The sequence below is a fragment of the Syngnathus acus genome, chromosome 10 (genome assembly GCF_901709675.1).
Source record: "Syngnathus acus chromosome 10, fSynAcu1.2, whole genome shotgun sequence".
In the NCBI taxonomy this organism is placed as follows: Eukaryota; Metazoa; Chordata; class Actinopteri; order Syngnathiformes; family Syngnathidae; genus Syngnathus; species Syngnathus acus.
The window spans coordinates 26593046-26608424 of record NC_051095.1 but is presented as its reverse complement, the minus strand read 5'-3'; the positions used below and the strand labels follow the sequence as shown (position 1 = coordinate 26608424).

The window sequence follows — 15379 nt, the reverse complement described above, 5'->3', positions numbered from 1 at the left end:
AGCCCGCTAGCTCCACGGCGTGGTGGGGCGTTCGTTCGCTGAGCCACGTTTCCACAAAGCACAGCGCGGCGGATCTGCTGAAGTCTGTGTTCCTTGAAGTGAGGAGCAGCAGTTCGTCCATCTTGTTCGCCAGGGAGCGGACATTCGCCAGATGAATTGACGGTAGGGCAGAACGGAACCCTCTCTGCCTCAGCCTTACGAGTGCTCCCGCTCGTTTTCCGCGCCGCCGTCGTCGTGCTAGCTTGTACAGCACCGCCGCTCCGGCTAGAATCTCCGACAAACAGTCTGAATCGAAGAGAACAGGAGAGAAAATACCAGAAGAAGACTGTCCAAAGAAGAAGACTGTCAAGTCAAGTCAAGTTTATTTGTATAGCCCTAAATCACAAGCAGTCTCAAAGGGCTTCACATAGACAAAAATTTACAATTTTTCTCAAAGCATCCCCTGATCTTAAGCTCCCAAAAGGGCAAGGAAAAACTCAAAACCCCTGCCCGGGGAAAATGAGAAACCTTGAGAAGGGACCACAGATGGAAGGATCCCCCTTTCAGGATCACCAGGTTGTAATGGATGCAGAGAGGGCACAAATAATACATAATATGAAAATCAAAAGTGGATGTCCAAGTCAGAGCGAAGGGCCGCCGGAGGAGCCCTCTACTATCCTGGCTGTGGAGGTTGAGCTGCAGTTCCCCCAACCTGAATTAGCCCACAAGAATCCAGATAGCCGCTGTCAGCTTGGGTGCCACCTAACCACCTCCCCGGCCGGGGAGGGGTGGGGGGGGAGAGAAAACAAAACAAACTCCGGCCGAATCGGCCACTCCAAGTTAGTTAAAGGCCATGTCATAGAAATGTGTCTTTAAACGTGTCTTAAATGTTTCTACTGAGGTAGCAGTCCTAATATCCATTGGGAGGGCATTCCAAAGCTCTGGAGCCCGGATAGAAAATGCTCTAGACCCTGCAGACACTTTCTTGGCCCTCGGTGTCGCTAAAAGGGTAGCGTTTTGCGAACGAAGGTTACGAGACGGAGCATAAGGAACAACTAGGTCGACGAGATACGAAGGCGCTAAGCCATGCAGTGATTTATAGGTTAATAGAAGAACCTTGAAGTCACATCTTAAATGGACCGGGAGCCAATGTAAGTTGGCTAATATTGGGGTAATGTGATCAAATTTTCTTGTCCGTGAGAGCAGCCTTGCAGCAGCATTTTGTACTAACTGTAGACTTTTGATGCGGGACTTAGGAAGACCAGAGAATAGTACATTACAGTAGTCAGCTGATGGATGAAGGCGTGGCTCACCTGTCAGATTTGACAGGTGAGTCATGCCCTCTGCTGTCCGTTCACCTCTCCAGAATGCTGCCCCAGGTGGTAGAGAGCATGAAAGCTCCCTCGTCCTTGTTGATGGTCCTCTGGCCCCGCTTGCGGATCTCAATGGCCTCCCTGATCCAACGCTGATGTTTGTTTTCTTCGGTGCGGATGACTCTGGCCTTTTCCCAGTCCATGATGTGATTTTCTCTTTTGCAGTGGTCGGTAATGGTTGACTTGTAGTGTTCCTGTTCTGCTTGTTGTTTTATTGTTCTTGTTTGTCTTGTTGCTGTCTCCTTCTCACACTCCTTCTTGTGTTCTGTTTTTCTTGTGATGTTCCTCCCTGTCTCCCAGATGTATGATTTATTGCATGATTTGCATGGGATCTCGTATATGGAGTTGCATTTATTTTCAGGGTGAATTCTGTCCTTTGGGTGAACCAGTATCTGACGGAGTGTTGTGTGTGGTTTGATAGGTGTGTTTATGTTGTATATTTTCATGGCTCTTTTGATGCATTCCGTAATCCCTCTCGCGTACGGCAACGTCACCATTCCGCTGTGTTCTTGTTTACTTGTTTTTTTCCTCCCCCCCTGTGTTGTGTTGTTTTTTACTTTTACCTGTCCTGCACCTTTAGTTATTGCCCATTGTGGCTACTGACATCTTTTGAGTGCGTGTTGTATGTGTTTCTTCCTGTGTTCTGTCCTCCGGGTCCGTGATTATTGTTGTGCGTTCGTATAATGTTCTGACTACAGACAGTTTATGTATCGTGGGGTGTTCAGATGTCCAGAGGAGGTATTGGTCGGTGTGTGTGGGTTTTGTGTGTACTTTTACTTTTATGTCTCGGTTGTCTGTGTGGTGTATGTTGATGTCTAGAAAGGCTATGGATCAATCTGTTTCCTCTTCATGAGTGAATTTGATGTTACCGGTTGTGTCTATGGTGTTGAGATGGTCTGTGAGGTGTTATGTATGTCCTGTTTTTACTTTTTCTAGAATGTCATCTACATAGCCTCTCCATAGTGTGGGTTTGTATGTGTCCGGGGCTGTTAAGAGTGCTTTTTGTTCCAAGTCCTCCATGAAAAAACTGCACATGATGGCAGACAGTGGGTCTCCCATGGGGAATCCTTCTTTTTGCCTGTAAATTGTGTTTCTGTATTGGAAGTATGTGGAAGTGGTAGTTGAGTGATGTCTTGTACTGTTAAATTTGTGCGTTCCTTGAGTGTCCTGTCTGCTAATAATCTGTCATGTACTATGTGTATGGCGGCCTGTGTGGGTGTTTCTGTGAAGAGCGAAATGACATCGTGCGATATGAATATTTCATCTTTCTGTACTTTTATGCGGGTGAGTTCTGTGGCGAGTTGTTTTGAGTTTTTGCGGTATTGATCCGTGAGTCCTAGTAGTGGTTTTATTATTTCTATGAGTACTTTCGAAAGGTTGTATGTGACTGATCCTATGCTGTCTACAATGGGGCGGAGAGGTATACCTGGTTTATGGATTTTTGGTGTGCCATAGATTCTGGGGATTTTATTTATTTATTTTTTATTCAATATTTTACCAGGTAAGCCAATTGAGAACACTTTCTCATTTACAATGGCGACCTGGAGGCAAGGTGTGTGAAGTGTCTTGCCCAAGGACACAACGACATGTGACTGTGACAGAGCTGGGATCGAACCGCCAACCTTCCGGTTACTAAACGACCCACTCTACTGCCTGAGCCACAGCCGCCACAATGTTGGGATGATGTTTGCTGTGGGTATTAAGTGATTGTATGACTGTTTATTTTATTTTCAATGAGTAGTGGTTTAAGTAATGCTTTGAGTTTATTTTTCTTGTCTTCTGTTGGGTCTTTTTTTACTACTTCATAGATGTCGTCCTGTATGAGCTGTCGCATCTGTTCTTTGTAAGTGTCTGTGTCCATAATTACTGTTGTTCTGCCTTTGTCTGCTGGAAGGATTGTGATGTCTTTATTTTTTGCTAGTGTACTCATTGCTTTTGCTTGCTGTTTTGTAATATTGCTGGGTGGTGATTTAGCCGTTTTTAATATATCTACAACTTCATTACGTAGTGCTGCTTTCTGTCCTGGATTATGTATTTCTTCGCATGCTAACTCCGTGGCTAAAATGAAATTATCGTGGGGTATGTTTTTGGGTGTGATTGCGTAGTTGCGTCCTTTTGCTAGTATGCGGCGTTCTGCCTGGGTGAGTTTGTGATGTGACATATTGTGAATCCATTTTTCGTTGATGTGTGTGTGGTCCAGTTGTGTCTTCTTTTTTTGTGCGACGAGTCTGTCTAATATTCGGATGTGTCGGTTTTTTGTGGCGGTAAATTCCTGTTCGTGTATGCCAGGGGTCACCAACCTTTTTGAAGTTGGGAGCTACTTCAAGCGCACCGAATAATGCAAAGGGCGACCACTTTGATAATACACTTCTGAAATAACAAAGTTACACAGTGTACCTTTAATTTTATATTTTTATTAATGATATTCTATGTGAAGACACTGAACATTAATGTTAGTGGGAAGCCTGGCATTGCATGCTCTTCACCAGTGTACTGTAATCTGGGATGTAAATTGACACTGCAACTCTGAGTGACTCTTGCAGATGTGCATCAGTGAGTTGGGTTCTGTGTTTGTTCTTAATGAAGTTCATGTCAGAAAAGGCTGATTCACACAGATAGGTTGAACCAAACAGGCTGGCAACCTTCATGGCTGCTGTACATACACCACTGTACTTTTCAGTGTCTGCAAGGCACCAAAAGTTTGAGGTGGCCTGGTTGGCTTTGAGGTGGAGGTCATTTTGCAATGTTATAATTTCAATCTCCACCTGTCCAACATCCAAGTTGAACGTTGCACTTAGTTTCTCAGCAATGCATGTTGTACCCACTTGCATGAAAGGATTGGAAATGAATGACACACATGGCTCAAGCTGATCAAAGTCACAAAACCTGTTCTCAAACTCTTGCCCAAGTCTGTTTATGACTTGAGAGTACTTTTCTGCAGCTTTGTCAAAAGTCTCAGATGCAGAAGCATTGTCTTTCAGTACTGACTGCACAGAGGGAAAGTGCAGCACCTTTTTCCTCTGTAAATGCATGGAAAAAATGCTCATCTTGACTTTAAATGCATTGACAGAACTTATCATGTCAGCAACAGTCTTACCTTTGCCCTGCAGCTCACAGTTCAAAAGGTTTAGTTTCTCGGTGATGTCGGTTAAAAATGCAAGGTCAAGTATCCACTCAGTGTCCTCCAGCAGCGAGGTGTCTTCACCTTTGGACTGCATGAACTCTCTGATTTCACCCAAAAGCGACAAAAAACGTTGCAAAATCCGTCCCCTGCTCAGCCATCGGATTTCTGTGTGCAGTAACAGGTCACCATATTCAGCTGACAGCTCCTCCAATAGCACCTTGAATGTCCGGTGCTGTTTCGCTTTGGAGCGGATGCCGTTTATGATTTTCACGACGGGAGTCATCACATGCTCAAAGCCGGTCACTTTTGCACATAACGCCTGCTGGTGAATGATGCAGTGGTAATGCAGAAATGGTGGGAAGTCTGTGTCACCTTTACAGTGTGCGATGAATCCTGCATGCCGGCCGGTCATAGCGGGAGCTCCGTCTGTGGTCACCGATACCAGCTTTTGCAGTGGTACTTTTTTCTCCACAAAAAAACTCTTTACCGCGTTATAAATGTCAACTCCCCTCGTAGTTGTCTTCAGGGGCAGTAGTGTCAGGAGTTCTTCTTTAGTAAAGAAATCATCAAATACCATCCGAATAAAGATCATTAGATGTGCATTACTGCTGTTGTCCACAGACTCGTCGCACTGGATGCTAAACCAGTCGCACCTTGCCAGATCCCGGTCCAGCTGCTCTGTCAAGTTCCCAGACATAGCAGACACTCTTCTAGCCATCGTGCTCGCCCCCAGCTGGACATCGGAGCGAGTGGAGAGGATATCAGTTCCATTCTTCTCATCTTTAAGCACAGTGTTCGCAATAATCATCATTGCTTCTTTGAGAACCTCCCCGTCTGAGAACGCCTTCTTCTTCTTTATCAAAAAATGTGTAGCTCTAAATGAGGCTTCGGTTGCTTTTTGAGAGTTTTCCACTGGCCTCGTAAAAAAAGACTGCTGTTTGCCCAAAGCTGCCTTTAACCCGCGGGCTTTTTCCATCCGTAGTGCGCTGCCTGGTGGGTAGTTAACATGGTAGCTTTTGTGAAATGTACTGAAGTGTCTCTCCACGTTGTGCCGCTTAGTCGTCGCCACAGTCGCACCGCAAATGAGACACACACATTTTTTGTTCACGTTAGTAAAAAAGAACTCTTCCTCCCATTCACTGTTAAAATGACAAGTTTTCTTCCTTTTTTCTGCCATGTTTTTGTGGGTAGAAAACGCGTTCGTCTCCTCATCTCAGTGCTCAAGAGCTCATCTCAGCAAAGTTGGTTTGTCATGCGCACTAGACTGACCTCCGACCCATACTACGTCAGAGTTTGTATATTAAACTTTTTTTATGATATACATTTTTTTTTTACGTTTTTATGTATTCGTTTTTAAATTTACATCACTGTAAATGTAATTCAAAAAGAATAGCAACACAATTAAATAAAATTTTAGACAGAGCTAATTCGTGATTAGTGCTATTTTTAGAACTGGCCTATGGCCGACTGATGTGGTCGCTGCGGGCGACTGATGTGGTCGCCGCGGGCGACCTGGTGCCCACGGGCACCAGGTTGGTGACCCCTGGTGTATGCTATCCAAATGTCCGTGTAGTGTTGTTTCCGTGTTATTGTCCAGGGCATACCGGTGTTTGAATAGCTCCGTCAGTTGCTGTAGTTCACTGTTGATGTTGTTGAGTTTGTTGGTTGTGCATCGTATCCGTTCTTTGACCAGAGTCATCCGCACTCTCCTGATAATCCTCTCCGCGTTCCTGGTCGGGATCGGGTTCTTGATTGTCAGGCTGGCCAGCGTTACTTCTTCATCCCGGTAGCGTAGATTGAACCTCAGGTGGTTCCTGTAGCGACCTCGTTTCTTCGTCAGCTTTTCGAGGAGGTGAAATTCCTTGATGCAGTTCTCTCCATAACTTCCTCATAATAGTTGTACTATGTTCATTTTGTTTTCACTTGTCAATTATTTTACTGGTTCTTTTATCACAAACAAGATACTTAGGTTGAATTACCTGACATGTTTCGGCTTGTACTTTCGCCTTCATCAGTGTCACTGGTGTGGTTGTGACGCGTCTTTATCAGGGACGAGAAAGCTTTCATGCTCTCTACCAGCTGGAGCAGCATTCTGGAGGGGTGAACGGACAGCAGAGGGCGTGACTCACCTGTCAAATCTGACAGGTGAGCCACGCCTTCATCCATCAGCTGATAAAGACGCGTCACAACCACACCAGTGACACTCTGATGAAGACGGAAGTACAAGCCAAAACAAGTCAGGTAATTCAATCTAAGTATCTTGTTGTGATAAAAGAACCAGTAAAATAATAGTCAATATGCTAACTCACGTCGAGACCTACACAGGAAGTGGCTGAGCAAAGTAGAGACATGCACACATGCGTCACAACGTCACCTGACACGCTGTGAGAGGGTCGCTCACGGGTTCGGGTGACAAATTTGGTTCGTAAATGAAGGCAAAACAATCTCGAGGCTCTGGTTCGTCTCCCGAAATGTTCATAAGTTTAGGCGTTCAGTAGAAGTTTCACTGTACTTTGTTGTTATGGAGTATGGTACGGTAAAATCCTTTTGGTCTGGCCTGGAAAGCATTTGAGTCACGTCATAATCTAGTCAAGTACATTTTCAAGGTCGAGCTGCCTGAACAAGCTGACTGCAAAATGAACCCATCAGCGGAGAGCAAATGTGACAAAGAAAAAAAAACTATTGAAAATAAATGCTTCCAATGATGTCGCCTGCTGTGGATTTAACAACCCTGTGATGTTAACAAACGGTCTCTCCCGCGTGTCATTTTGAATGATGGACTTCCGCTGCTGGAGTGAATACATCACATCAAAAATTTGTAAAGCAATTTACAGTCAAACCCTCGATTTTCGACCACAATCCATTCCAGAAGGCGGTTCGAGAAGCGAATCGTTCGAATTCCCAATCTATTTTTTCCATTACAAATAATGGAAACATTTTTAATCCGTTCCAGGACTAAAGAAACCGCCTTTTTTAAGCATTTTTTCATTTGTGCATTTTTTTCCGATCGCGCAACTGCAGCGCACCGCCGAACGCACAACCGTAGCGCGCCGCCGACCGCGCAACTGCACCGCGCTGGTCGCATTATTGTGACAGAGCCGTCGCTGAAATTTAGAAAATATTTTTAAAGTCCTGATGTACTTTCCAAAATTTAAGTGGACCTCAGTGCGCAGGGAGCTTAATTTGGTCCGATCGCGCAACCGCAGCGCGCTCACTGTCGCATTGCTTTAAGAGCGTCTTTGTGTTTTAGGATGGCTTTACTGCTCCCACTTGCTTTCTTTGGAGGTATGATTAAGGGTTAATACAATCCTCAAAGTAACGAAAATACAATAACAACGAACGGAGTCAGTCGGCACCCGGCTGCGCGATTGGGTTTTCTCGGGTCCTTTCGGCTCATCTCGCGAGGTTCGACCTCCGAATTTTTGTTCGACAACCGAAGCAAAAAAATCGCGAATTTTTCGTTCGAATTCCGATTTGTTCGAGAACCGGGACGTTCAAAAACCGAGGTCTGACTGTAATTGCATGGTTAATTCGAGCCTTGGTGGAGTCTGCCTAATGCCCAAAGTAACAATGCAGTTTATTTTGCGTATTTTGAGAGGGTATATTGAAATAGATGAGGTGAAGATGAGCAATGTTATTTCTCCAACCTGGAACCAACTGCAATGGCTGATATTTTTGTCTTTAAATATCGCATCTGAAAGGCAGGTGCAAACAGCATGCTGAGGAGGCACAGCCAAAATGAAGAATGGATATTTTCTGCTTGGGTGCACATTTTTGAAATGCCAGAAATTAAAATTTATACATACATGCATACACACATACTCTCTAGCAATGCAATTTTGGAGCTTCTCAATGATCAAAGGTCTAACTTCGTGCCAGTCACAAAAAACAGTCTAATCATATATTCGAAAAAGGTCTTCCAACTGCATTTTTTTCCAATCTAATTAATTTCAGCGCACCGTGACATTGTGTGACTGCTCAACTCTCCTATAGCTGGTTTTCAGCTAAAATGCAATGTTAGGCAGAATGTGAAGGTTATGTTTAAATGCAGTAAAGTTAAATCAGACAGAACTTTTACATGGTTGCTGCCTCAACGAAAATTATTGCAATAGATTTATTATGTGTAATTTATTAATGTGATTGTTTGCCACTTCCACTTTCATTTTTCTAAACTCTCTCAATGTTTACCTCAAGGGCCTCTTTTGAAAAAAAATTTCCACCTGCTGCCAATAGCGCATGCAATCTGTTATAGTGAGTCAACACACAATTTAACACCCATTTATTGGAATATTTGTAAGTGATTGGAATCTTAGGACAACAGGTATAACACACCCACAAACTGAATAAAATCACTCTGTGGGAAAATACAATTTAGGGCCTATATTCTTTAGATGAGTCTTACAGCACTTTTAAACCCTAACCTAACTGTCTGTGCAGTATCCAATCACCATGCTCCAGCTGTTTCTGGGAGACATCTACAGCCTGTTAAACTTCATGAGCTTTCTGCGGTGGCTATCAATTGGTGTGGTAGTATTTGGTTTAATCTACCTTCGATACACACGGCCTGACCTCCCACGCCCCTTTAAGGTAAGTATTAATACACATTTAGCTTTTCACATACATTTAATCCAAGCAGGTCATTTTTCAGACAGCAAACCCACATGCTTGGTCAAAGGTTTCAAGGGGGCCAGTTTTCAGCACCTCTGCTTTAGCACTCCATCTGCAGCAGTGTGAACGGTAGTGTGGTCATGGTACCAACAATTTGACTTTGATACTGAACATGCATAAAATACCAGTACTAAAACAATACCACAGCAAAACTTAAAACATTAGTAAAAACCTGTAAAATAGCTCAATAGGGTACTAAATTAAAAATTAAAAATTCCATTATATTCTATTCATTTATCGAATTCTGAACATTTTAAACACTTGGTGTCAAACTCATTTTTACTGAGGACCACTTTATAGTTGCGGCTCCCCTCAGAGGGCCGTTATGATTTTATTTATATAGCCCTTAATCCCAAACACGTCTCAAAGGGCTTCACATGGTCACAGTTGACAATTATTCTTGACATGCCCTAATCCAGTGGTCCCCAACCTTTTTTGCGCCACGGACCGGTTACGTGTCAGAAATATTTTTGGGGACTGGCCTTTATATAAATAAATAATACATTTCTATAAATAAATAATACATTTATAATAAATATATAAATACGATGAAATAAAATGACACGACTGGCATAAAACAAGTATAAACGACATAAAAATAAAACTCACAATTACGTTGAATTAGTGAGAGCACTGAGCTTGTTTCTCAGAAACGAGCCGGTCCCATCTAGGCGTAATCGGACACAATGACACCCGATGTGGTTAAGGTTTGTCTTTTAATACAGGATGCTTGGTCTCCATGTGCCGAAGCAGTTTTGAAGGCTTCATTGCCTCATTAGCTAGCCTGTCGCCACATATTATGCAGAGTGGGCTTGGCGTGTCAGAGTCACCTGTGGCGATGAATCCATATTTTAAGTAGGACTCCAGAAATTTTCTTTTAAATGCAGCTTTCCTTTTCTTAGAAGTCATAGCCTCTTCTTCTTCCGTCTCCTCATTGGGCTTTTTTCCCTTTCCGAAGAAGCTTTCCAAGCATCTCTGTTTCTTGCTCATATTTGCTTGTTTCGCGGGCTCGACTGAGGTGACATGTCACATGACCGAGACGAGCGTCTTGACCTGAACCGACGGATGCTCAGTGGCCTAGTGGTAGAGTGTCCGCCCTGAGACTGGAAGGTTGTGGGTTCAAACCCCGGCCGGGTCATACCAAAGACTATAAAAATGGGACCCATTGCCTCCCTGCTTGGCACTCAGCATTAAGGGTTGGAATTGGGGGGTTAGATCACCAACTGATTCCCGAGCGCGGCACCGCTGCTGCTCACTGCTCCCCTCTCCCCCAGGGGATGGATTAAAATCACATGGGGATGGGTTAAATGCAGAGGACAAATTTCACCACACCCAGGTGTGTGTGTGACGATCATTGGGACTTTAATCTTTTTAATCTTTAATGTAGTTGTGAGAGAATCGCCAATTTTTTTTAAATATTTTTCAAAATAAAGTCTTACTCATTTTTGCTTTGCGGGCTCGACTGGGGAAACATGTCACGTGACCGGGACGAGCGTCTTGACCTGAATTAATTGACCGTCAATAAAAAAAATTTTTGTTTTTTTTCTGTGCGGCTTGGCGACCCGGTACCAAGTGACTCACCTACCGGTACCGGTCCGCGGACTGGGGGTTAGGGACCCCTGCCCTAATCTTAACTCCCAGGAGGGAAAGGAAAAACCCCAACTGGGTAAAAAGGAGAAACCTTGAGAAGGGACCACAGGTGGGAGAATCGCCCTTCTAGGACAGGTTGCAACGGATGCAGAGTGGGCAACATTGAACAAACAATATAAAAACAATCCAAAGAAACAGTAACGTCGATGTCCATAGTCAATTAAAGAGCTGCAGGAAGATGCCCTCAGTCGTCATGGCAGTGCTTGCAAGGAGGTGATCCACCTCAGATCTCGTCCGGGTTGGTTGGTGTGGAATCCTGAAAGCCACTTTCAGTTTGGGTGTGAAGACAGAGCAACAGCAATGTGTACATATTTTGTTAGGTTAGACCATACATGGGCAAACTACGGCCCGCGGGCCACATCTGGCCCATGGGGCCGTTTAATCCGGCCCGCCAAACCTGAATAAATTGTATTATTAAACTTTTTTGGGGGTCATTATCCCTGCAAGGACTATGTTTCTCCAGTAGATGGGGAAGCGCCAACCCGTGCATTTACACCCGGAAGCCGTGTCAGAAAGCTCGGTGCACACTCACAAGTGCGTGTACGTACTCAGTAGTACGGAACCGGCGCACTCCACGCTCTATTTCTATCAGTGCCGAATTTCGAGTGTGGACTGTGACGTCAGCATTCTTGTAATTTGCGCGCTGAGCTTTCAGATACAGTTTTATGCTAAAGCCACCCACAAACCTTCTAGTGTTAAAATGAGTGGCCCGAGGAAAAGAAAGGTGGACACTGAGTGCCGAGTGTTAAAAAAGAGTGGACAATTTGGCTTGACCTACGTGGGTGAGCAGACGTTCAGCCACATGAACGTCAACAAAGCCCGTCACAGATCTAGGTTATCGGACCGACACCTCGGCTCTATCCTAAGAATTACCATAACAAATTTTACTCCAGACTATGATGCACTAGCAAAAAAAAAAGGGAGACCAACAATGCTCTTCCCACTGAAAATGAACGGGAGTTTCTCTAGTTTGATGTAAAAAAAAAGAATGCATTTTGAAAATAATTTGTACAAATAGCAGGGATTGAAACTAGCGACCATTTTCATTTTCAAACAATGCAGGATGCTCAAGGACATTGACGCACCTACTAGGGGAAATGAGAAACCTTGAGAAGAGACCACAGATGGGAGGATCCCTCTTCTGGGATGACCAGGCTGCAATGGATGCAGAGTGGACACAGTACACATAATACAGACAATTCAAAATAAAGCGTCGAGAGCAGGATGTTACTGCACAGCAATGACTCTGAGACTCTAAGAGTGGTGTGAGTTCATCAGAGCAACAGCCTGGGGGAAGAAGCTGTCTCTGGGTCTGCTGGTTTTGGCGTACAGAACTCTGTAACACTGTCCGGAGGGGAGTAGTTCGAACAGACTGCAACCTGGGTGAGAAGGGTCTGTAGAGATGTTATTTGCACGTTTCCTGGTCCTGGACAGGTACAAGTCCTGGATAGATGGGAGGTTGATTCCAATTATCTTTTCTGCAGTCCTGATTGTCCATTGCAGTCTGTGCTTGTCTTGTTTGGAGGCCGATCCAAACAAGACAGTGATGGAGGTGCAGAAGATAGACTGGATGATGGCAGTGTAGAAGGTCTTCAGCAGTTCCCGTGGCAGGTTGAACTTACTGAGCTGTCTCAGAAAGTACAGCCTCTGCTGGGCCTTCTTCCGGACAGTCTATGTGGCTGGTCCATTTCAGGTCCCGAGGGACTGTGGATCCCAGGAACTTGAAGGTGTCTGTGGAGAGATTAGTATTATTGCGGATAGTGAGCGGTGAAAGTGGTGAAGGGTCTCGCCTGAAGTCCACTGTCATCCCTACGGCCTTGAGCGGGTTCAGCTTCAGGTGGTTTTGGCTGCACCAGTGGACCAGCCGCTCCACCTCCTGTCTGTACGCAGTCTCGTCACCGTCCCGTCACCGGTGTTTGTGAGTTAAAGCTCTGCTCTGGTTTTCAGGTATCTGTCACCGTGTTGCCGTTTTGATTTCTTTATTACTTTATTTAGATGTATTCTTTCACTGATTCTTCTAGATGATGCATTTGGTCAGAATGTTTGCCGTTTGATGTGATTTCGCCTCATTAGATAAACATCTTTCATAAATCTGACCTGCAGGCGCTGAAGTGATGGAAACTGTTATTCATAATAACAGTCTTATTTAATGAGAATCACTGATAATGGTTTTTTGGTGAAATATATTTTTTTTAAAGCTGTTAATAATTTCATTTGTTTTCAAATAGCTTTTTTTATTATCCATGCTTTACTACCTACTAAAGGCCAAAACCTTTTATGCAATGACCTTTACGAGTCATTTATATTACTTCACACAAACACTACATCCATCTGCTCCTCGTTCGGCCCCCCGGTCAAAATTTAGAACCCAATTCGGCCCGCAAGTCAAAACGTTTGCCCACCCCTGCTCTAAGCAAACCTGACTATTGATTATCATTGTGTTTAATCTGTAAAAGACATTTACAAACAGCTGTGTTTACTTAGGGGAAATAATAAACAACATACGTATCCCACTATTTTCTGACACATTACAGACCATACAGATCATTTTGAAGATATGTCCTGTTTTTGAATAATGAAGGGATAGAAGTTTAATAAATATTTTTTGTAAGATTAAGAAAAATCAGTTGTTGTCCTCTAAAATTTAAAATTACACCGTATCCATGTGATTGGTATCGGCCGTTCGCCTCCATAGATTATTGGTACCAGTGTCGGCATCTTGAAACCCTGATCAGAACATCCCTAATGTATACAATGACCTTTTATCCTAAAGGAATTATTGAAAGAGAGAAATTACTACAAATGGTTAAGACGTGTCAAATCTGCACTTATCAAACGTAAGTGACCCGACTTCTCCATTTAAAGGGCCAAACTCTCCTTTGTCCCCACGCCGCTGTAATGCAGCTCTCATGAGGAGACGAGAGTTAAATAAGCCGGGGGTGAAGAGACTCATCTGAGTTGCTAACCACCTTTATTAAATTAATTCTGAAGTAATCTAATCTTTTTATGATGCCAATCCCTTTAAAGCAGGGGTGTCCAAACATTTTGCAAGGAGGGCCGGATTTGATAAAGTGAAGGGGCCCGGGGGCCAATACCGTATTTTTCGGACTAAAAGTCGCTCCGGAATATAGGTCGCATTAGCCATAAAATGCACAATAACGTGAAAAAAATATATATAAGTCGCTCCGGAGTATAAGTCGCATTTTGGGGGAAATTTATTCGACAAAATCCAACACCAAGAACAGACATGAACGAGCAACAACAGGCTAAACGATAGGTATGCTCACGTGACATAAACACAAACGAAGAGCTGAGAACGGGCCTGACGTAACATTCAGAGTTATTCAAAAAACTATTACATAAATAGATTGTCCTTTATGTCAACAATGGGTGCGCGCCGCTGACAGCGCTTGCACTTCAAAATATTCCACAGGCCCATATAACGATATATAGATTATATGTCAAATAACTATTATATAAGCAATAATATTATCAAACCATCTGTGTCGCTCCAAATCATTAAATCCATCGATCAAATTCCTCGTCCTTTGTTAACAACGCCACGCGTGCGCCCTGACGTCAGCCTCGTCGTTATTCCACAGATCTAGTATGTAACTATATTTTACCGTTAACAAAGTACAAGAAAAGACGTGGGTTTGGTAAACAGCTCTTTATTTAACAAAACAAGAATTCAACAAGCCAACAACTACTGAACTGTAACGATAAAAACATATACAAGTTGCTACACGAAATAGAATATATTAAATAACTATAACATAAATAGTTAACCGCCACACGGCCCCAAGCACCGGCGTCGACTTCCAGGCGTGTGGCGGCGTGGACTTCCATCCCCGGAGGTGGCACTTCCAGCCACGGAGGTGGAAGAGAGCTCCATAGAATAGGACCGGGCGTGCATAAAAGCCATGTCCGAGCCCCATCCACCGTCCCCGGACAGCCACCCGGCCGAGCACCGGCCCCCGACTTCCATCCACGGAGGTGAAAGAGAGTTCCGTAGAGTAGGACCGGGCATGCGTAAAAACCATAATAGTTTTTCAAACCTTCTGTGTCACTCCAAATCATTAAATCCTTCAAACTCTTCATCCTCCGTGTCACTTACAAACAAAGCCGCTAATGATGCCGGTAGTACGTGGGGCCCTTTGTCATCTTCGTCATCCCGTGATCGAATCCTTGTCCTTTATGTAAACAACCGCCGCGCCGCGCTGCTGACGTCACTTGAAATTCAAATTACAGTAATCCCTTGCTACATCGCGGTTCGTTTATCGCGGTTTCACTTGTTTTGTTTTTTTATGTTGAAAATTTATGAAAAAAATCACATATAAGTCGCTCCTCAGTATAAGTCGCCCCCCACCCAAACTATGAAAAAACCGCGACTTATAGTACGAAAGATACGGTAGTTTTTTCTGACATTTTTTAACTACAAGAATTTCATGCAAATACACACTGTTATAAAACAAATTTCATTGTCCCAATTGTCTTTATTTTTAAATGACAAAATAACCAAATATAAGCCACTCAGGCAGATGTGAACACAAATTCTGCCTTTCATTCATATCTGAAGAGTCAG

General features: G+C 43.8%; 2 protein-coding genes and 1 long non-coding RNA gene across 5 annotated transcripts in view; all 3 read left to right on the top strand.

Moving 5' to 3' along the window:
- tctn1 (tectonic family member 1) overlaps window positions 1–15379 on the top strand; it is a 1200810-nt gene that overhangs the window by 840639 nt on the left and 344792 nt on the right. The window lies entirely within an intron of this gene.
- Window positions 1–15379, top strand: part of LOC119129586 — a 539655-nt gene that overhangs the window by 496069 nt on the left and 28207 nt on the right. The window lies entirely within an intron of this gene.
- slc7a11 (solute carrier family 7 member 11) overlaps window positions 1–15379 on the top strand; it is a 232910-nt gene that overhangs the window by 206875 nt on the left and 10656 nt on the right. For 2 of the 3 annotated variants that reach the window (XM_037262862.1, XM_037262860.1), the window contains exon 10: window positions 8914–9063. The exons of the other annotated variant lie outside the window; for it this stretch is intronic. In XM_037262862.1, the coding sequence (XP_037118757.1) occupies window positions 8914–9063 (150 nt within the window). The remainder of the gene's footprint in view (window positions 1–8913; window positions 9064–15379) is intronic. 3 annotated transcript variants of the gene reach the window in all.